The 24,442-nt window shown below is 33.6% G+C and overlaps 1 protein-coding gene across 2 annotated transcripts; it reads left to right on the top strand.

The window, feature by feature from the left end:
* The first annotated feature begins 10,603 nt into the window (after positions 1 to 10,603).
* Positions 10,604 to 14,128, top strand: LOC145041963 (serine/threonine-protein kinase 12-like). Of its 2 annotated transcripts, none has more exons than XM_078990224.1 (12): positions 10,604 to 11,135; positions 11,304 to 11,378; positions 11,478 to 11,573; positions 11,667 to 11,752; positions 11,848 to 11,968; positions 12,214 to 12,293; positions 12,435 to 12,497; positions 12,592 to 12,710; positions 12,803 to 12,888; positions 12,993 to 13,114; positions 13,213 to 13,324; positions 13,751 to 14,128. In XM_078990224.1, the coding sequence occupies exons 1-12, from the start codon at positions 10,818 to 10,820 to the stop codon at positions 13,838 to 13,840; spliced, it is 1,368 nt and encodes a 455-aa protein (XP_078846350.1). In that variant the 5' UTR covers positions 10,604 to 10,817; the 3' UTR covers positions 13,841 to 14,128. The 2 variants fall into 2 exon arrangements, with proteins under 2 accessions (XP_078846350.1, XP_078846349.1); XM_078990223.1 differs by having other exon boundaries at positions 10,605 to 11,135; positions 12,800 to 12,888.
* Positions 14,129 to 24,442: the final 10,314 nt, after the last annotated feature.

Below are 24,442 nucleotides of genomic sequence, written 5' to 3'. Positions count from 1 at the left end.
CCTTTTCCCGTTGCAAGTAATACGATTAGAGCGGATCCCAACACCTCTATTGAGGTTGTTTAGCCATAAGTCTTCATGAGCCTTTTTTTTCGCGGTCCTCGTTCCGAGCTATTCTCAAATCTTTCCAAGCCGGAGAGTGAACCTTTCCCAGTATAAAGGTAACTTAGTAGGAACGACTCCCATCTTATGGCTTTTTCCGATACTCATACTCCTACCTTGAATACCCGGACTACATCATAGGGATGTAGGTCGACACTCAGACAACTAGTATCCAAAGCATGGGAAAATTTTATGCCTAATATAGTAAGGACAGATACGTCCAGGGTTAACCTTCGTCTCTCATCAGCTTGTGTTCCTTTCCGTGTAGGGAAAACCATGCCTCCAAGGAAGCGTAACCCATCCGTCGGCAAGAAACCGACTCTCCTATTCGATGAAGCTACGTTCCAAGCTGCAGTCTCAGCAGCCGTAGCAGCTGTCATGGCTCAACTCAATGTTAACAACGCCAATGTTAGCAAGAGCCCTATCGGGAATTCCGATCCTAGTAATGGACAGCAGCAGCCAACCTCTGTATACCCAGCCACCCAAGAACCTCAACCAAATCCACTGAAGAGAGACCTCAAGATCGAGGAGGGAAGTACCTCGGCTCAAGGACCTTTCGAAGGGCAACGAGTTGAGACAATCAATACCCCTGCCAACCCTTCCATCCCTACACCTAAGAGACCATACCTACGAAACTTTCCCCACTGCAGCAAGTGTAGCTACCATCATCATGGTATATGTCGGGAACTCTTTTGTGTTAGGTGCAACATGAAGGGGCATACTGCTCTCGTCTGCAGAACCCCGGTTGAGTTTATTACATTAACCACCAATGTGACGATCAATCAAGTATGCCACCTATGTGGTGAGATTGGGCACCTATAGCGTGATTTCCCAACGGAAAGAAAATACAAGGACATAGGAAGAATCTAACTCTAATGCTTAGGGAGAAGCATCAAGGAACCCGGTAGATTTTTGGTACGTCTCTCAATCTCATATAACTAATCAAAACGTTAAAAGGCTAATTCCAAATGTAATTACTTCCCCGTTAAGGCGAAAGTCGCAACACGGTTATAAAATTTAAAATTTCATCAGGTAAAACTATAATGGCTAAATATGCCGCCTCTTTAATCTTGCCGGAATTACCAATCACTCAGGTGATGTTTCTTACAGTCTTCTAATTGGTTTCTTGGGTTGATCTTGTAAAACTTGCTAGCCATGAAACCATCAATTTACATCTCCACAGAAAACAAGTTGTTGTTATTTCATTCGATAGAAAAAGAGATGGAAGAACGAAGTGTCTTTGGAATCGATATGAAGAAGAAGATGAAGAGCGTTTGTGTGTCTTTGCGTAATACGTAGTCTCTAGTTTTGGGTAAGGTGTAGTTTATAAGATACATACTTGTTAATTCCATTCATTTATTGGTTGCACTCTTAGCTAGACTTAGAAGTAATGTATATTATTGTCTTTATTATTATGTGCAATTGATTTGACAATACTAAACATTTATTTCTCGTCCATATTACATGTACTTTGGCTTAAGTTTAGAATCAATGTATTGCTTTAATCATTCTATGTATTTGTATATGTATTAACACGTATTTGTATATCTATAAACATGTATTTTGTGCATTATTGAGTGATGCGGAAGAAAATATAAATATAGATGTTATAGTTATATTGTTGAAAGTTTAGTTTCAATTATGCTTGACTCCAAGTATCAAAAATACATTATCGTATTTGTATATAAAAACTAATGATATTTTATAACTTTCTCGATTTGTGTGCCCTAGGTCATGAAATTAAATAGTTTTTTTTCTGAAATTGATAAATAATGATATCTTTAATATACTTTATAAACATAAAATTTCATGCAATTGGTCTTTATTGCATAAGGTTCGAGGTGGTTTGACCGCTTGACCAATTTTGCTGGTTGTTACACAAAGGGTAATACGCTAAGGTTTATCAAAAGTAGATTGGATATAGGTATGTTCACTTCAAGTATGAGTCCTTGAATAGTTGATGGTAAAAAAAAGTGACCAATATGTTTTATAAAAGGTTGAGAATGTGATAAAACATCCTCGATCTCTCTCTCTCTCTCTCTCTCTCTCTATATATATATATATATATATATATATATATATATATATATATATATATATATATATAGAGAGAGAGAGAGAGAGAGAGAGAAAGAAAGGTAGGTTCAATTGAGAAAATAAAAAAGGTTGAGAATGGGGGAATCATTCTCAGCCACTCATTTATACTAAGCATAAAAAGACACTGTGGCAAACTTGTAAATATGTTAATAACCTTCAATGTCAAATACATAACTATAGAGAATTCGATAACAGTTCGTTCATCCTCAAAATTTCTCCTCCAACCTTCAACAATCATCCAGATTTCTTCAACTGAACCATCATCAATGTCATCCAGTGTTAATCAATCATCAATATTCGTAGCTGGGAGGTTCGCCATTCAAGACAAATTCGCAACCCAAATTCATCAATTTCATCGATTTGTTAAAGTTTGGAACTGGAATTTCCCAGATTCGCAAACGAAATCAGTTGGAATCAGAATTTCTTCGCTGTTCATGAAATTGGAATCGGAGTTCTTGACTCGCAGTCACGGTTGACATTGAAGGACTCAGAATCGGTACTCACAGGTTCCGATTCGGATTTTCGGAAATCAAAATCAAAATGAGAAATCGATCAGACATAGGTGTCGCATCTGAAGTCGAAATCGGAAGTATATGATGATTTACAATTGACAACTTGATGTTTTTAACATTTTTAAAATAGTTAACTTGTATGCACTCCAACTGTTTGATGAAATGCATAAACTAAATTACCATATTCATATATGAATATGTTTTCTCACTTGAATCAGTTTATTATTATTAAAACAAAAAAACAAATATGCAAGTCTGTATGTTATTCATATGTGAATAACATATAAAAATTATATATAGTTGTGAAAACACATTGTAATATTCATATGTAAATATACTGTGTAATATTCATAAGTGAATATATCATCTAATATTCACAAGTGAATATACTATGTATTATTCACATGTGATATATCATGTAATACTATGTAATATTTAGATATGAAAATATTATCTAATATTCATAAGTGAATATATCATCTAATATTCACAGGTGAATGAATCGTCTAATATTTAAATATTAATATGCTATGTTTAGTATATATGCTATATTCATATATGAATGATACTTAAAATGTAAAAAAAATTAATCATAGTTTTTATTCATAAATGAATAACGAATGTACTGTAGAAAAAACTTGATTCATTTTTATTCACTTATGAATAACGATAGTTGAAAATATAAAAAAAATTATTTTATTTTAAAACTATATCAATATGGATGTCTATTTGTAGAGAATAAAAAATCATGAATTTTGGTATATTTAAAATACTTTTTCGATAAAAATTGCTTCTTAAAAATTAAAAAAAAAATGAAAAACACTATGTTTTTGTATATATTAAGGTAATGCTTAGCATAGTTTAAGGAAATATGTTTTGTTGGAAAACACATGTCTATTCTTTTCCCATTTCCGCTGGTACGACGGAGGCTTTTGCGGCAAAAATAAATGCGTGGCTGAGAATGATTCCCTTATTCTCAACATTTTTTTTCTCAATTGAACTCTCCCCTATATATATATATATATATATATATATATATATATATATATATATATATATATATATATATATATATATATATATATATATATATATATATATATATATATATATCACGGTTGCGAAAATCGGGATAAATAGGTGATTAATCGATTGACGTTCTTCAACCGTCGAAGATAAGGGTATTAATAAGAAATTTAGGATTAACTGGGTTTTGTGAGATTAGTCGGTCAACAAACGCCAAAAAAAAAAAAAATCAAAAAATCAACTTTTTTTTTTAATCTAAAATTTTTAAATTTTCAAATTTTTAAATTTTCAAATTTTCAAATATTATACCAAAATATTCATATTTTTGTATTTTCAAATTTTCTTATTTTTTAATTTTGAACTACTTCTTTTTCTTAAGATACATCAATCTTCGATTAATTTTAATATATTTTTAATAATCTATGACCACCGATTAATTCCTTAACACGAGTCGACCGTTGAGTGATTTTTACGACCTTAATACATACATATATATATATATATATATATATATATATATATATAGGAGCAGGATCAAATGAGAACACTTAAAAGGTTGAGAACGCGAGAACAGATCTAGACCATCTAAATATTCAAATTTAAGGTTATTATTAGACGGGCCATTTATGGAATTTATTGGTATTGAAGTGCAACTTTGAAGTAGTGAAAAGGGTATAATAGTAATTGATTGTTTATTTAATTCCATTATTTATTTATTAAGATAAATAATGAAAAACCTTTTTTGTGTACACTATAATGAAAAACCTTTTTTTGTGTTCTCATTTATTTATCTTAATATATATATATATATATATATATATATATATATATATATATGTATTTATTCACACATACATACATACATACAATGTTCTAAAAGGCGTCATGGCGGGCGCCAACGCGCACCATAGCGTAAGGCGTGGCGTGGCGTTGCTGTTACGAAAAGATTTATAACATTGATGTTAGGCGTGGCGTGTGATATGACGTGTTATGGTGCGTGTTTTTTGTTAGAGACACGTTTTTTTTTCTTTTTTTTTTTAATACCTTTTCTAATCGGACATACAAGTATTTTGTTTTTTTGTTAACTTTTTGTAACACTTCTAAAAACTAGTTATATTTGATATAAATATATATTTATGCGGTAATATAGTTATAAATTAATACAAAATCGCCGCCTTTCATCACGCCTTGATAAACGTCATGGATCGCCTTAACTCGTTAAGCTTGAGGCTTGTCCTTGCCGCCACGCCACGCCTCACGTTATTTAGAACCTTATATATATATATATATATATATATATATATATATATATATATATATTAATAATAACATTCATATATTTTGGTTTCTCTAATGAAATGAACAAAAGTAGTGAATAATTACACATATTTCTTAAGGATGAGGATGTTTCGTAGAAAATACAAACTTTTGTCGATACATATATGGAACACACACGTAATTAAATTCTATTTAGAATTTGTCAAAATAATCATGCGAATATAATGAAGATAAAGTATATAACTACTTGACAATCAAAATTGTGTATATAAATATAAGATTTATTTCATTTATGGTTCATTAAATCATTTCGAAATTCCCAAAAGATAAACTAACCTAAATTGTACTCCACACAATGGTCAATCTATTTGAAACATGTATAATGATGTTTTGTATAAGCTTTTTGGTATTGTTTCCTTGCCATCAATGTAAGTTCCTATCATGTAATTACTTTTCATGTATTGCCTCACTTTAAATGGATAATTATTCTGGTAGTGGTATTTTTTACATTTATAGGTAATGGTTACATATTAAGTAATGTTGGTGCTGGAAAACCACCAAAGTGTAATATAGAATGTAAGAAGGTTAAAAATGAGGATTACTGTTGTTGTGGTTTCGAAGATACCCCGTGCAGCGGAAGCCTCGATGTTTGTATTAAAAATTGTGCTGCGGCTAAATATTGTTGTGTTTACACTAAGTAATTGTTATGGCATTATAAGTTGTAACTCATAATATACAAAAGGCTTACATAGCCTTTTTCTCTATATAGTCGGTGGTTTATGTATTTGTAAACAAGTGAAACACACACACACATATATATATATATATATTTCAGTGGACTCAATCCGGTAGGGTGCACCCTGTCATACCAAAGGAACGTCGTGTCCAGTCGATTTACAACTTTCTTTTTTAATTTTATTTTATGGGTTTATGGTTTTTAAAACCTTGCTTGGGATTAAACAAAAATCGATAATAACCATCCGAAACGAAAATAATAATTCTGCACCCGGAAACCCTAAAATTGATAAACCATAATTTAGACAAAAAAGATTCAAATCAGTTTAGAATAGCAGTGCAAGTAATAATGAACTACACTATAATACCAGTTTTTGGTTACAGGGCATTCTAAGCACATGAATATTGCAGCAAGAGACTAAAAAATTTCTTATGGGCCCATGCAACTTATAAGGATCTTGGCCACGAATATACATTTTTATCGTTTAGAGCTTATATTTGTGTATAATATATCTAAAACTCACTTTCTTTAAACATTTGAAGGCTATTAAATCTTTGAGGAATATGCTAAAACAAACTATTAATTCCAAATCTGACCTGAAAACATAATAACGGATATAACTTTTAAATTCTCGGCTTTTTCTCAATATTAAATCATGAATGGAACGTGTTTCTATGTAGTAGAATTTATTGCGATTACTTAAATCAAAAGGTCTCATAAACTTTCAATCATCAAAATAGTGTGTTTTATTATTTTACTAAAGCGAATTCACATGTTAAGGATGTGTTTTGTATCATTTTGAATCAATGGTGCTTTATATACATGTATGTGTAAGTGTCTTAATATATATATATATATATATATATATATATATATATATATATATATATATATATATATATATATATATATATATATATATATATATATATATATATGGAAAAAGTGAATATACCCTTAAGGGTATATAAGCTTAGGTACCCAAACTCACTATACTACATCGTTTTGTATCATATATATACATTGTAATTGTCCAATGTTCTTATAATTCAACTTCTAATTTGATTTACTTCCAAGATTTTTATCAATTTCACATTTATATTCGTCTTACATAATTTTCATTTTCAACTATAATATATATAGTCTAATAGGTGTTCGGCAAAAAGATATGATGTAAGAGGAAGATAATAATGAAATTTCGAAAATTTTCAAAGTAAATCAAGTCAAGGGTTGAAGTTTAAGAACATTATAATAAATATATTAAACAAAATGACGTATTATAATGGATTTGGGTACCTAAGCTTATATACCCTTAAGGGTATATTCACTTTTCCCATATATATATATATATATATATATATATATATATATATATATATATATATATATATATATATATATATATATATATATATATATATATATATATATATATATATATAACAGAAGAATTTTTCATAATAATGAATTTTTGACATATTTTTATATTTGTTTTTCCATAGCCACATTTAAACAAATATGCATATGCATAATCCTACTATTTTTTCTAATTACATTACAAATATTTTTGATATGCCATATACACATGCACATGTGAAATTCGATGTCAAAGTTGCATGTAGATAAAAAGCTTATCGGCTAACTTCCAAAATTTAGTTATCATATATATATATATATATATATATATATATATATATATATATATATATATATATATATATATATATAAAGGATCAAATGAGAACACAAAAAAGGTTGAGAACGTAAGAACACTTCTGGACCAATCATATTTTAAGGGTATATTAGTAATTATATATGTTAATTAAATTAAAATAAAATAAAAATCAATCAAATTTCCTTAAATTTAGGATCAATTACCAAAAAAAAATATTCGATTTTTTTATTTTTCTTATTAATGTAATATAAAAAAACATTTTTACAAAAATTTATTTAAATAATGAAAAGAAATTCAATTTTTTTCTCTTATTTCATGTTTTTTTTTCTTAAAAAAATGAATAGAAATTCAACCCCAAATCAATACAATTATATTCACAAATGATTTTTTTTTTCAAAAAACGTGAAGCTACTCCAATCACAAATGAATACATATCAATTTACAAGTAATCAAGTTCTTTATTTTAATCAACTGGAAATAAAAAGAATACATCTAGTCATAAATAAATACACTCATTAACACATGATTACATTGCTATTCACAAATGAATACACTGCTATTAACAAATGAGTACCCTGCTATTCACAAATGAGTACCATGCTATTCACAAATAAATAAATAAATACCTCTAGTCATAAATAAATACATTCATTAATGCATGAATGCACTGTTATTCACACATGAATACAATGTTATTCATAAATAAATACGCATTCTAAATTTATGGAGTATATTGTCGACTGACTCGGAATCGGGATGGTCAATTAAAAAGTCAAAGTTGGATTTGTGGACTTTTTGGTTCGAATGTTTCACCTGTGAATGTAATCAGAAACGAGGTCTCAGAATCGTAACTCATATTTGCAATCTGAATCGAGCCTATGTTTCGAATTCTTGGATTTAGGTATTGACATAGATTCGCAATCGGGAGTGTGATGTTCTTAATGAATGAAATCGGGATTGAAACTTTACTGGAATGCTCTAAGGATGTTCGCTATTTGCTGGTCAACCTGGAAGTCAATTGTTGCGAACTATCTCACCTACGAACTATCGGAGCTTGATAATCTAGGCTGAGACTCATTTTTCCCACGAACATCAAAGTTAAGATTAGATTCGAAACCGACTGTTCATTATTGGGATGTTCGTAGTTTGAAATTGATTCGGAGCTTCATATTCGGGGATTGACTTTGATTCGCGAAGGTTGCGTTGTCGGGGCTAGGGCAGCAGAAGGAGGCGGCGACTTTAAGCCTCTTAGGAGCTTACCTTGATCATATTTGCATCTCAGTTATGGCGGATACGGGTCTAAGGTGGATATAGCCGCCTCAATGGTCGGGGAATTCGATGTCGCTGCAACCATCTTCGGCGAAGCTTACGTTGTCGGGGCTTGGGCAGGAGAAGGAGGCGGCGGCGTTTGATAGGGGAATGAATAGATGGATTGTTGAAGATCAAAGACGAAGGAGAAATAGGGTGCTTTTTGGATGAGTAGAGAAAAAAAGCGACTACATCGATAGTCTTTATCTTCAAAGCAGCTTCCAGGTCCAATTAGGGCTAAAAAAATCGTTTGATAAGGGAATGAATAGAGAGACGACAATCTTTAATGGAAATAAGAATGAGATTGAGAAATTATAGGATTGACCTAAAGTTTCAATTACTGTTATACCCTTATGCCATTTTAAAAGTTACACTTTACTACCTATAGTTTTAGAATCAACATAAATTACCCGTTTGATAATAGCCTTAGATTTGAATATTTTAATGGCCCAGATGTGTTCTCGCGTTCTCAACCTTTTTGGCGTTCTCAATTGATCCTACTCCTATATATATATATATATATATATATATATATATATATATATATATATATATATATATATATATATATATAAAAGAAAGAAAATATATAAAAGTAAGGTTAAAATGATCTTTTTAAGTGGATTAAAGATGTGCAGTGTAATTTCTTTAAACCACAAGGATGCATCTTGTCAAATTTTCAAAGGTTGAACTGGACGTGCGAATTTAACCAAACTACAAGGACAAAAAAACTATTCTTTTATTAGTATAGGAAGATGTTTTGGGAGAATAAATATATTTTTTAAAAGTATAAATATGTTTTTTTATGTTTTTTAAAAATATAAATACGTATATTTACATTTCAATAAATATGAAATGAATGAAGTTTTTATTTTTCATTTCAAAAATTTTACAAATTTTGGAAAACTGTAAATATTATTTTTTTCTATTATACATTCAATTTGAAAAACACTTTTTTTAAAAAAAATTATTTGGAAAAATGAATCAACTGATCGCCTTGTCAAAATTATTGTGGAAATTTGGAAAAAAATTTATAAAAAAAAAAGTACCCTAATTTTTTTTAAAGTTTCGGTTGTAACGAACCTAAAGTGAAAGGTTTTTTATTTTTTTTTGAAAAACTTAATTCATTATCCCTAAGAGAAAATGATTATGACATTTTATTATAAACTAGGTGTATAACTCATGTATTATATGGATCTATTTGAAATAAAAATTAAACACAAAATTTTAAACATTTAAGAAGTTTAATTTTATAAGAAAATTTAGAAAATATTGAATTACAAAAATTATAGTGTTCTTTTTCTCTTTTAAATTTAAACAAATAATCTAGATAAATAAATAAAGAAAATTAATGAATGTTTAATTTAGTAATTTTAATATTAGAATGAAAGTTCATTAATAAAATTGATATGCATTTATTATTGCATTTAAATAGTATTTAGATTTAATAAAATGAAAAAACCATAAATAACACCTAGAATAAAAATTAATTTAAAATAACTATAAAATTACATGTGATAAAATTAATAAAAATGTAACATATGGTAAAAAGATCTTTATTTATTAGGAAAAACTATTTTATTTCAATGAATTTTCATGTTAGTACACGAAACCTGAATGAACTAGAAACATTTTGAACTAGATAGACTATAATATATCGATTGGTAACTATTCTATTTGTTTCCTACCATTAAACTCTATGCTAAATATTCGACTTTATTATTTGTTTATGTGTAATATTAAAAACGTTATACTACATGGCTTAAGAACAATTAAATTAAAAAGGGAATAAAGTAAGTTGATGAAATAGGTAAGCAAGAAAAAAAGTCAACGTCTCAGCCGTTCTTTTGGGTTTTACGCGCATTTGATTTATTCTTTTCATTTCTTCCTCCTGCAAGGCGCTTTGAGCCTTTGACACTATTCACCAACTTCACGCATTGTGTCTTTCGTGTTTTATTCCTTTCTGTGTTTCGAGCTTATTCATGTCGTACTCGAGGCAAAATTCAATTCACCATTAGAGTTTATTACGGGATTTCGAAAGAGGATTTTTTTTTGAGTCGTCTCTATCAATTGGCTGGGGTTAACGATGGTTTCAAAGCCACAAGTGAGGTTTACATTGGGGAAACAGTCGTCGTTGGCGCCTGACACGGTTTCGTGTTCGGATTCCGATTCAGATGATGGATTGGAGGCGATTGATCCTAGGGTTAGGTTGATGTTTTTCTCGAGTGAAGGCGATTTGGAAGGGATTAAGAAGCTCTTGGATTCAGGAACTGATGTTAATTTTAAAGATATTGATAATCGTACAGCTTTGCATGTAGCAGCCTGTCAAGGGTTTACTGATGTTGCTGAATTGTTGCTGGAGCGCGGCGCTGAAATTGACCCCCAAGATAAATGGGGTAGCACGGTATGATTCGAGGGTTTACACTTTACAATCAGTGTTTTGTGATTCATTATATTTTCACACAAAATTGCTTTGAATTTTGTTCCTTTATATGATTCATCCGGTGTAGGGTTTGGCCATTTATGCTTCTCTTTTTCGTTGTCTACACTTATTCAGATGTTTCTTTAACAGCCTCTTGCAGATGCAATCCATTATAAAAACCATGGCGTTGTCAAACTCTTGGAGAAACATGGTGCCAAGCATCTGGCAAGTTTTTCTCTTTGGGTTTTTTCTTCAAGTTTTAGTTATCAGATCTTCTGAAACCTCCTTTTCTCGTTTTCTGTTCTCAACAATGGAAAAACTCAGACAGCTCCCATGCATGTCAACAATGCTCGTGAAATTCCTGAATATGAAATCGATGCCAAAGAGCTTGATTTCACAAACAGTGTGGACATCACCAAGGTGAATCATCTTAGATTCATTTACTTATGTTAAATTGGTAAATATGTATGTATGAAATATGCATTTGTTATTTGTCTATATGTATCTATTTAGGGAACATTTGCCATAGCTTCATGGCGTGGAACACAAGTAGCTGTTAAAAAGCTTGGGGATGAACTTTTTACCGATGAAGAGAAAGTGTGAGTCATCAACAAACTGTTTTTTGTTGTTTTATGACTTTTATCTATAATTCTCTACATGTTCTTTTCGATTTTTGATTTTTTTTTTCTTTTAGGAGGGCATTTAGGGATGAACTTGATCTGTTTCAAAAGATCCGGCATCCAAATGTGGTTCAGTTTTTGGGTGCTGTAACTCAAAGTAGTCCAATGATGATTGTGATTGAATATTTACCAAAGGCACTCTTCACTCTACCTTCCTTTTTTCATAATTTCCAATAATACCCAAAATCCCATGATTGTTAGAACACAAGGCTTCATGTGTTCCATTTTGTTCAACTAGAAGTCAAAAGATTAAAATAATTTTTGGTTGAATTGGTTTTGGAGCATGATTAATTAATTGATTTAGATGAAAGATTGAAAGTTACACGCCTATTGATTTTTTTTTTTTTAAAATCCATATTTAATTTTATGCAATATTTCAGGGTGATCTTAGAGCATTTTTGAAAAGAAAAGGAGCACTAAAATCAATTACAGCTTTAAAGTATGCCATGGATATTGCAAGGTAGTTTCTCACTTTCTCTTTTACACTAATGTTTAAAAAAAAATGAATAAACTTTAATCTACTATTTGAAATACATATATATTATGTGTTTTAAATGAAATGAAATTTGTTTATATGCAATTTATTTATATTATTCTTCAGGGGAATGAGCTATTTGCATGAGAACAAGCCAGAACCAATCATTCACAGAGACCTCGAACCTTCGTAAGTTTTTATTACTAATAAAAAATATATTAAATAAAAAAAAATTAATCTCCGACATGAGATTTTAATATTTATTTATTTATTAATAAATCAGAAATATTTTGCGGGATGATTCTGGACATCTGAAAGTTGCCGATTTTGGAGTCAGCGAATTACTCAAAGGGACACACGCAGCTAAACACGAAAAGCCCATGTCACATCAAGACACTACTTGTGAGTCTTTTTTATTAAATTATTTAAAAATTAGATATTAATATTTAGAAACTAATTTTTTTTTTTAAATTGTTTAAATTCTTTTACAGCAGGGAGGTATGTTGCTCCGGAGGTGTTTAGAAACGAAGACTATGATACCAAAGTGGATGTTTTCTCATTTGCTTTAATTTTACAAGAGGTGTTATATCTTTTTAAAAGACTTAAATTTCATATTAGTATTGTTATTATGTGTGATTTATTGACAATTAATTTTATTTTTTTTTTTAAAATTATTTAATTAAGATGATTGAAGGATGCCAGCCATTTGTTACAACAAATGAAAGAGATGTCCCTAAATTATATGCTGCGAAAGAACGGCCTCCTTTTAAAGCTCCATCAAAGAGTTATGCACATGGGCTTAAAGAGTATGTACTTTATTTTCCCATTGCAAATTACGAAAATACCCTTTAGGGACTAAAAATGTAACGGATTATTTAATGTATAATATTTTGTATTTATGTAGGTTAATCGAGGAGTGTTGGCATGAGAATCCGGAGAGGAGACCGCCGTTCAGACAAATCATCGTTCGCTTGGAATCAATTTACAATTCCATTGACCGAAAAAAGCATTGGAAGGTCTCACTGAGTTTCTTTCTGTATTAAGTCGTTCTTTCTGTATTAAGGGGGTGTTTGGGAAAACTTTTCAATGTTAAAAGTTCTTTTTTAAAAGGACTTTTTGGCTAGTGATTTTTGTCAAAAGAAAATCTTTAAAAAGTGTTTGTATTTGCTTTTAAAGTAAAAACTAACTTTTCAAGTTAAAAAGTCCCAAAAGTCACAAAAAGATAGGATTTTGTGACTTTTGAAACACTCTCTTTTTCTTCTATACAAAAAGTCATTTTAAAAGATCTTTTTTAATACCCAAACATCTTTTGTATCTTTTCTAACTTTTTGAAAAAGTTAAAAGTTAGAAGTTGTTTTAAAAGTCATCCCAAACACCCTCTAAGTAAGTAAAAAAGAAACGCTGGTAATTATGAATACTGTATTAAGTCGTTCTTTCTGTAGGTCCAACGGTTTAGATGCTTCCGGATGATGGGAATGTGCAAGGGAGAAGATTCCGATACAAGTACAAACAACCGGTCGTCTTGGATTTAAATCACGCAACAAAATTTCAATTTTTTTTTTTTTTTTTGAAATGTACATGAACTCCCAAATGTTGCATCTAAATTTGTTTCTAAAAGTAGATTAAAATCTTTTTGGAGCATTTGAAGTTTGAAGTTTTTCTTTTTTCCTTGTAAAGCCAGACTTTTATTATTACTATTATTTTTTTGTAGTGTTTTATTTATTAACTTGTTTGGTTCGTGCGAGGGGATAGTAGTGTAATAATGGCCAATACTAGTGAATATACTTTCATTTTTACTTGTTATAGCAATATATCTGTTATTATTATTATTTTTTATCTGTTAGAGTAATTTTTTAATTAGTACAATTTAAGTAATCGTTAAAGTATTATATGTTACGTACAAAAATAAATAGAGGTAAAGAGCAGTTCATTACGTAGTATTTGGTTACTCTATGTATGTTTGGTATGTCTCTTACTACACTTATTTAATTGTACTTCCTCTTTAATAAATGAATGTTTTTTTTGTTATATGCTAATCTCTTATGAATTTTGATATTTATTATTTTGTGATATTTTTGAAATAAATATTTACTTGTTAATTTTTGACATATATGAAAATTTTCCTATATTTATATATGTAAAGTATTAAATATTATATATATGATATTAAATTGCAATAAATAAGTTTCTATTATTTTTTATTTTAAAGTTGTACTTAAAAATATTTTCTATACATTTTAATGTTTAATCTTTTTTTAAATAAATCGGTACAATACACAGTGTTATTCTTGTATACCATTATATTTAGAGTAAATTACGTGTTTTAGTCCTTTAGGCCTGATAAATATAACATCTTAGTCCAGATACGAGAATATCGTTTGGGTAATGCAGTAGTGGATAACATTCGGCCCATAAAGGCTCAAGTATGGGCCTACGAGATGAGTTTATATTCCTACTTCAAAGTTAAACTAGTTCAGTTAAATAAATGTTTAGTTCAATGTTTAATGTAAACAATCAACTTTCTAAAAGTGAATTGTTAGTTAAATTTTCAAAACACCAATATACATTCATTAATCAAAAAATTGGAATCAATACATCAGGATTCAGTTTTTCATTAGTAATTTTATCTCCAGTGTGTTATCAAGTTAATCACCAATTATAGAATTTTATTAGTAATTTAAATTACATTTTTTATGTTGCTGAAAGCCTGATAGCATCGGGAAACTTAATTTAATTAGAGGTTTGTATGATTTTGGGAACACATCCTCCCCTTCCTCTCTTTATAGACAACTAGGGGTATGTCTATGCTTTACACAAAAATAAAATTATATTGTAAAAATATTAATAGATGTATGTTGTTGAAACATAACAAATTTATTACAACATGAAATTTTCAATAATTAATCGGTTTAAAGAAATATTATGTTATTTTTAGATTAAATACGTTGAGATGAAAAAAAAAATCATTTACTAATAATCGGTTGGAAATTTCTTGTTATCATCAGAATTGAGAAAAGTTAATATTATCCCTATCCCTATTTTAATAAAAGAATATGTTGATTTTTCTTTTGCCAAGTGTTACCTTATTAGACCTCATAATTAATGTCATGTCACATGTTAATCTATTGATTATACATTTTAAATTTCAAAATTTAAAATTTTCACTCTAATTATATTAAATTAAATAACATTTGAATAAAAATAAAAATAAAAATAATACAGATTATAAGGTCACGTATTTATTTAAATCAACGATTATATATATATATATATATATATATATATATATATATATATATATATATATATATATAAAAGAGATTACTAAATTTTGCCATTTATCATTCTTTTAGAATCCAATTTGCCACGTACCATTTTCTAGTACTATTTTTTTTCTCGTTTAAACGAAAACCCAATCCCAATCTTCAATTTCTTAACTAGATTACATAAAATCCAAAACTTTCTAAATTGTACCGTGTAAATCAGCAACCAAATTTTATGAAATTATAACGCCTCTATTGTATTATTCCATGAAGATTTATTCATTGTCTCCCTTTCAGAAGATGTCACTATCGCTAGAACTCTACATCCTTCTCCACACCATTCCAAACTAAATATATCTCAATCCATAAAACTCTTAGTCGCATATCAAACGGGAACGACCACCACTACGCCATCACCATCAAACACTCACCACTGTACTGTTGTCCTTATATGTATCTCTCTTGATCCAAAAACCCTAAGTCGTACCAGTATATATCACTCACCATTGTTGCCATCCCTTCCCTTCTCTCTCTCTTTCTCTCTCTCTCTCTCTCTCTCTCTGTCTGTCTGTTTGTCTATCTCTCTCTCTCACTCACTCTCATACGATAAAACACACACACACATATCACTGATACACCATCGCCACCACCATCGCTACCACTCACCTCATCACCTTGAAAACCAGTGGAGGAGATCCGTGAGAGGAATTAAAGTTTTTTTTTTATTTTTTTTAATTTGTCATCATCCTTCTTTGTACAAAATTTTAAAATGAGAACAATAATGTAAAGTCCCGAAAACTAGGGTAAAAATTTAATTTTTAATATAATCAAAACACTCATTTATCCTTTATTTAATCATTTAGATGTATTTCAAAATAAAAACAATTATCAGAGTTCATTCCCAAAATTACGAATTAAGGAAAACAGGGGTGTATGCGCTGCGATCAAGACGAACCCTTCCCCTTCGAACCGGAAGTACCTGAAACCATAAACCACAAACTGTAAGCACAAAGCTTAGTGACTTCCCCAAATACTACATACAATACATAACATACGAGCCATACATATCATGCATACAATTGAAGGTGCTATGTGCCGACCATAGTCTTGCCATTATGCCACGAGCCGTATCATGTTTTTTCCTTGCCAGGCTAGGGGCCAAAACCCTGGGTCTTCTAGAAAAGTGTCGGGAGCCGCCTCCTGGTCTTCCATGCAAGCATCACAAAGACAACTAGAATACAATCTATAACTACTTATCTAATTAACTGCCGGAGTTTAGAATATGATCTTGCATATAGATTACTAAGAGCTACCTCCTAGTCATTCATACAAAATGCCAAGGGCCACCTATGGTCTTCCTATAATACATAAATCAAATGGTCAGACGTTGGTGCCTTCGATCCATAGTACAGTAACGAGACTCACCTCGACAGCTGAACCCATGAATAAATCTCTGACTGCTGATATGCTAGAATCCTAGCGCTATCAAACAAATAACACCAAATTAGCGATTGGGTTCCAAACCAAATCCATATATGGGGTAAAAAGACCATTTTACCCCTCGCCTAGTTTGGTCCAAGACTAAGGATCAAATTCCCAGTCATAAAGGCCCACAAACCAATGCATCTAAATCCCACTTATGGCCCAATTTTCCAAATTGGGACCAAACCCTTATATGGGCCTTAACCTAAAGCCCATTAACTTTTCCCTAATCCAAACACTTGTTTATAGATGACCCAACAAAGCCCCAATCAATCCAAGCCCATAAGATAGCCCAAACCGAAGCCCAAACATGCAAAGCCCAACATACTGAGTACGCGGGGTGTACTCAGCACGTACGTGCAACGTACTTGCTTGGAGGATTGTACGCTAAGAGTACCTGCTTGTACACCCAACCTACTCCTCGAAATCAGTACTCATCATTCCTGACACACCATACAACCTGAGCCACACAACTACAATCCCGAGCATACCACAACCTTCCCCAAGGCAACCGAAACCAACGCTAGCAGAACTCTCTAAACCCGAAGAAGAACAAATCTTTAATACCTTGTAGAAAACCACATCTACCTTTCGAACCTGAAATCTAAAATTGGTCAGACTTCCCGACAGACCGCCCACACTGAACCACTACCATGTCAAATCCTCATTGGATACTAGACTAAACAAAACACTTCCAATCCTGATTATCTTGATGCTTCCATAGGAATAAAATCATTGACCATATATAACTGCAGAACACTTATACTTGACAGAAGGCTCAGATAATCCTTCGAGTAGAAGATTTATCTCTGCAACGGTTAGACTCAAACGAGAGCCGTGCAACAGGATCAAGTCAACTACTTTGAGATTATTTAATCCAAGTTTCCAGTGGCTTAGCATTTTCCCGAATAACAAGCGACTCCACACAAGAATCACAAATCGCTAATGTTGTCCGAATCATCATGCTGCCCCAGCTGCTTTCCAAAAGCAGTCGAGACCTCCCTGGTCCCAACTTTTCTGCTAACTATCTAAAATATCAGATTTCCGCCCAGTTGCTGAGTCAAAAGACAGACACACACAGTCACCCCTTGTGACTTTCGAAAGAAAGCTTCAACTTGCAATAATTTCCCAAACTATCTTACCACCAATTCCAATGCTAAAAAATGAATGCTACAACTGTAGTCTTATATCACACCCGACCTCCTATGACCTACCATTTCCTGATTCCATGCAAGTTGTGGCCCTCCTACAGTCTTACAGACTGAACCACCCTGGTCTAAATCATCTAAAGAAATCTGTGACCAATCATGGATTTGCCACACCCTCACCGCTGCATGAAGACCGGTGAATGCTACGGCCACCCTGCAGTCTTTCAACACTCCCACGCTTACTGCCCACTAGTGAATGCTACGGGTCACCCCATAGTTGTAACATCCATAAAAATTCAAGCCAATTTAAAACTTTTTCAACCGATTAAAAACCATTAATTATTACAAAGTGTTTTCAAAATAGTATCATATCAGAGTTCCCAGAAATCATAATCATAAATCGAGGAAGTGTACGGTCATACCTTTGCCTTTCCACGGTGATCCGATGTACCTGAAACAATAATCGATAAACATAAGCTCGAAGGCTTAGCGATTTACTCCCAAAATACCCATACACACAACAATACAGTACACATACAATAACAAACAACATACTATGGGTCCAATCGTCCATCGGGATGGAACATCCCATGCCCCTCAACCATTGGGTTGGAATGCCAACATACTATGGGTCCAATCAACCATCGGGTTGGAATGCCCACCTACTACGAGTCTAATCATCCTCGGGATGGAATACTCTCAACCCACAACCATCGGGTTGGAATTCCCACACACAATACATATGTAACAGATACTATGGGTCCAATCATCCATCGGGATGGAATAGCCCAAGCCCACAACCATCGGGTTGGAATGCCCACCTATTACGAGTCCAATCATCCTCGAGATTGAATACTCTCGACTCACAACCATCGGGTTGGAATGCCCACAACCAGTTAAACATGTGCACTTATATCAGATAATCATATAACAGTCTATAGAGACAACATACTAGGGTCCTATCATCCTCGGGATGGCATACCCTCATCTACCAATCCATCATGTGCACATAGAACAGGTAATCTCCTACCAGCATACGGACAACCAGACCAACTACATGTTACTAAACATACTCGCCCCACAATGTAAACAATCTTAGGCTAAAGGATTTGATTCCACAACGGTTAGAATCAGATAAGAGCTGCGAAGCAGAACCCAACCCTTCAGCCTAAGATCCTTTAAACCATGTAAACTAGCACATACAGATAGTCATACAGACCTAACAAATCACTGATCTTAACATCATCCTAAACCGGAATACGGATCTAACATAACATCATAACACATAATCACAAGATAACTAGTGATAACAATCGAAAGGGCCGACCTTGGTGCCTTAGACCCTTGAGTATAACGAGAATAACTCACCTCACAATGTCGATCTGAACTGAAGAATCCAATTCCCGAGTCATTGTCTCACCAAAAACCCCAAACTATCCAAAATAACGAGTATTAAGTCAACAATCGGAATATCAATCTTGACCAAGGGTCCCACATAGCATAATAGTCCATTTTGCCTTTTCTCTAATTTGGGCCAAGGCCCAATACCAAATCCATGATCCAAAAGTCCACATATACATGGCCCAGTATTGGCCTAATTTTCCAAATTGGGCCCAAATCCTTATCGGGCCTTTTCTAAAGGTCTAACCCTCCCATTGGCCCAAGACTCACCAATCCAAAGAGTCCATTAGGGCCCAAACAGATGGCTTAATACCTGAAGCCCAAATCAAAGAAGCCCAAAACAGTCGTGTAAGCGGGGCGTACTCCTAAGGTACGCTCAGCGTATACAATGCCTCACATTGACCAAGATATGGGGACACCGATCGAGTACGCGAGGTGTACTCCTCTCTAAGCGGGGCGTAGCCTCGCAGGTCTTAAGCACTTGAGCTTAAACTTTAGATCCACTGCTCAAATGTGCTCTAGAACCATAAAGTCTCAAACTTTAAGACCTTGGTTGGCTGAAAAGGGCTCAATACATGGTCTTAATCCATTAAGAAATCATACAAAGAACTAGGGACCAAACTAGCTCAAGGGACCTCATTTTTATGCCTTAGGAACCATTCTAGGGTCTGAAAGGACAGCTCAAGTCGTCCAAAACGAACCATGCATTATAATGGGACTTGATGGGACAAAAGAGTACAAATAAGCTACCAAGGATAGATCTAGAAGAAATAGGCACGAAGGTAACAACTTTATACCTTCTAGAGCTTCCAAAACAGATGATGAACCAAGATCTACAAGCCAATCTTCCCTCCTTGACTCCTTGAAGCACAAGCTTCTTCTTAAAGGCACAAAAACACACTTCCAAGCTTAAGAATGATCACTAGGAGGCTAGGGTTCTCTCAAGTCAGATAAGGGAGGTGTGGAGGCTGAAAGAGATGAGAGGAAATGGTTCATAAGGTGCTTAAATACTCCACATACCCTAAAAGTTAGGGTTCCATCCTGGCATTCGTAAGGCCAACGTACACATGTATATGCCTAGCGTACTACGGTGCGCCCTAGTACGCTTAGCGTACCACATGTACGCCCAACGTACTACTTCAATTTCCCAAAATTACCACTTTGCCACTAGGGCCTCCTTTTGCCACTTCATTCCAAACCAAGGGCCAAAAATGACATAATTAATAATCTGAGGGCTGAATTTGAAGCTACTTCAAAATGGCATGTTACAACAGTCCTACAACACTTCAACTCTAACTGCCAACATAGTGGATGCTACGGGTCACCCTACAGTCTTACAACACTTCCTATTTTTCCATGGCCACCGATCATGGTCTTACCGCTTATCCATCAATCTATACACAGCTAGAGTCGAATACGCACTCGACCAAGCGCCCAAGGTAGACTTGATTCTTCCTTGGAACTCCAATTTGGGTCCACTAAAAGCTCGCTCTCCATAACCAATAAGGCGCTAAGCAACTTTTAGGAAGTTTTCCTGAACTCCCAACTCACACTGTCCTCAATCCATAGGCTCACTTAGGCCGTTCTTCCCCCTCTCCCCACGTACGGGGATGTGAAACTCAAACGTAGTTTCACTCCTGATTCTGCTCTTGAAAATCTAAATAGTTCTCCCTCACTTTGATTCAACTAAGCTCTCCCAACTCGCAAGGTTTGAAATATTCCCAATCCATCTTACCCCTTTATGATTGAACTGCTTACAACCTGCACTTACCAATGCTAGTTTTCCATTGCTAATCAATCCAAAGACTTTACAACCCTGAAGACCAGATAAACACTCTCCAAAATCCCAGCAAAACTGATAACCCATATTCTTTTAATGATACAATATCCAAATATTGAAGCTCTTTGAACTAATGCCAAGACCAAAACTCAGCAATAGACTACTTCCCTTGGCACCCCAAGGACCAACCAAACTCAATTGCTAAACCAATGAACCCAGACGATACTAGAGAACTAACCTGTTGAATCCTGACCCGTAACACTCTAAAATTTCAACCAAAATTTTCATTTTTAAAATCACATAAAACTCAATATCACATTTCTCAAAAACCACAAATATATAAATTGTCAAAACACAAGTCAACAACAGTTTGATAATATCCCATAATCCTCAAAAACATAAACTCCAAATCGTGTGTACAATCAAGCCGGTGCCTTCCCGCGATCCTAAGAAGTACCTGAAACACATATCACACAACACTGTAAACGCGAAGCTTAGTGAGTTCCCTAAAATACCATGCACAAATAATTAGCCTCTCATGGCTAAATCTCAATAAGGACCCTCCGGGGATGTGTCTCAGTGAGGACCCTTCGGTCTTACAGCTCGGGTCGGAACCTCCGATCCGGTATCTCAATGAGGACCCTCCAGTTTCACAGCTCGGGTCGGACCCTCCGGTTCGGTATCTCAGTGAGGACCCTCCGGTTTCACAGCTCGGTTTGGACCCTCTGTTCCTAACTCAATGAAGCACATATATAATATACAACATAAATCATAAAGACAAAATGCATGATATCACATTACTCAGTATAAGCACATAAGACCCTCCGGTCCATAACTCAAATAAGACCCTCTGGTTAATAACTCAAATAAGACCCTCCGATCAGTAACTCATATAAGACCCTCCGGTCACACAGTATTACCACTCAGGTAAGTATAGTGAGAAGACTCACCTTGTAAGCAAAGCAAGTAGATCTTGCACTCAACGATCGGTCTCAACTCCGCCTACATATCATAATCACGTCTAATTACCACTTTGTAATAATCACTCCAAAAATATTAAGTCAACCCCTTTACTAACTCTTGGAAAGGGTGAAAAGACCATTTTACCCCTCCATGGCCTCCATAATCCCTAATTTGACCAAACCCTAAAAGTCAACGTAAGTCAACACTCGAGTCAACAGTCCATGTTGACCTAAATCGCCGAGTGCATCTATGAGACTCGTCGAGTTCCTCCTGTTCTCAGAAAATCAGGAAAAATCCAACTCAAATTGTCGAGTTGTAGCGCGTCCAGACTATCGGGGAAAACCCTAACCGACTTGTTGAGTTGGCTCATACACTCGTTGAGTCCCTCTAGTCCAATTCTCATTCGGACGATTCTAAGAAGAAATAAAGTTCCAAACTCTAGATCTAGCCTCCCAAGGCTAAAATACCACGTAAAGCTGCAAGCTTTACATTCATGAATGGCACCTAGGGCTCAAAATGCCAAAACAAATCTCTATAGAAGGTTTCATGTTTGGAACTTGGATAATAGCTTGATAAAGCTTGGATCTTTATGCTCAAGGGACCTCATACAGTCCAGATCAGAAGTTTCACCTTCATGTCTTGCTCAAATGGCTCGAAGGCTAAAAAGGAAGATGGAAATGGCCACAAGCTTCCCAAAGAAGAGATCTAACCACACAATGATCAAGGTGATAACTTTTTACCTCCAATTAGCAACTAATACTGAAGGAACACTGGATCCAAGGCCATCCTATCATTCCAATCCTCTTTCTCCTCAAGCTCCTTCAAGATTCCTCTAAGATACACTCTCTTAGACTCTCTCTCTCTCTCTCTCTCTCTCTCCCCTCTCTCTCTCTCTCTCTCTCTCGCTCACACAAATGACACTAGCTCGTTTAGGGTTTCTCTAAGGGTGTTAAGGTGATAATGGAGGCGAAAATGAAGGCTTAAGGTCCCTTAAATAGGGCACAAACCCTAAAAATTAGGGTTTTCACACTCAGGACCTACTCATCGTGTTGGGGTCCTCCAACTCGTCGAGTAGATTCTAGAAATCCCGCGACTATCTCCATTTCTACTCGGCGAGTTGGGGCATCCAAATAGTCAAGTTGTGCTAACAAAATGAATATAATATAATCAAATATTATACCTGGGAGTCGGGATGTTACTGTTGGATAAGGTGTCTAAGTCCATAACTATTTCTGGTATGTACTTGACCCGATCCGGCATGGTCCATTTGGGTTGCATGGCACCGTGCAATTGGATAGACTAAATGAGAGAAATAACACTTGGAGATTATTAATATATTATAAGTTCTAATATATTAATAATATTATTTGATTAGTTTGATCAAGAATTAATTTAGAATTAATTATGTGATCAAAAGATAACTAATTAAATATATGGGTTGATTATGTAAATCATCCATATCTTGTATAGTGGGCTAAGACGCTCCATGGATTATCAAGTTGGGTTCCACCCATAGGATGCTCCATGGATGATCCATGGGAGTTACAAACCCATGGGTCATGGAAATGAAGAGTCATGACACATTAGGGTTTAACCCTAGATGTGTCAACACTATATAAGTAACATGTTCTCCACCTAAAATCGGCTACACTAAGAAACAAGAGGGCTTGGCCGTTTTTGAGAAGTGTGTGTTCTCTCATAAGTTCTTCCAAGAGCATTTGGTGTTGTGTGAAGCATTTGAGGCATCACACTTGGGGTGCTAGGCTTACAAGGTTTCAAGGAACACAAACAACAACAAGGTAAGTTATTCTATCTATACTTTAAGTTAAAATTGTTCCCCATGTATGCTAGATAGGAATATAACCTTGGAATTCAACTTTGCATGATAATTAGACAAACATAGATCCAAGGTTATTAGGGTTGCATGTACACTTAGGAAGTGTTAGAATGCTCAAAACGCATCAGTGGTATCAGAGCCTAGGCTTGTTTGCTTTTTATTTGTGCTTAAAAGTTGAAAAAAAAAGTCGAAAATCTTGCTGTCTACGAGTGGACTCGTCGAGTCTATAGGGGGGACTCGACGAGTTCACGTGTATCTTC

The sequence above is a fragment of the Lactuca saligna genome, chromosome 4, assembly GCF_052625555.1.
Source record: "Lactuca saligna cultivar CGN05327 chromosome 4, ASM5262555v1, whole genome shotgun sequence".
Taxonomy (NCBI): Eukaryota; Viridiplantae; Streptophyta; class Magnoliopsida; order Asterales; family Asteraceae; genus Lactuca; species Lactuca saligna.
The sequence above is the reverse complement of the archived record's forward strand: the minus strand, read 5'-3'. Positions and strand labels throughout refer to the sequence as shown.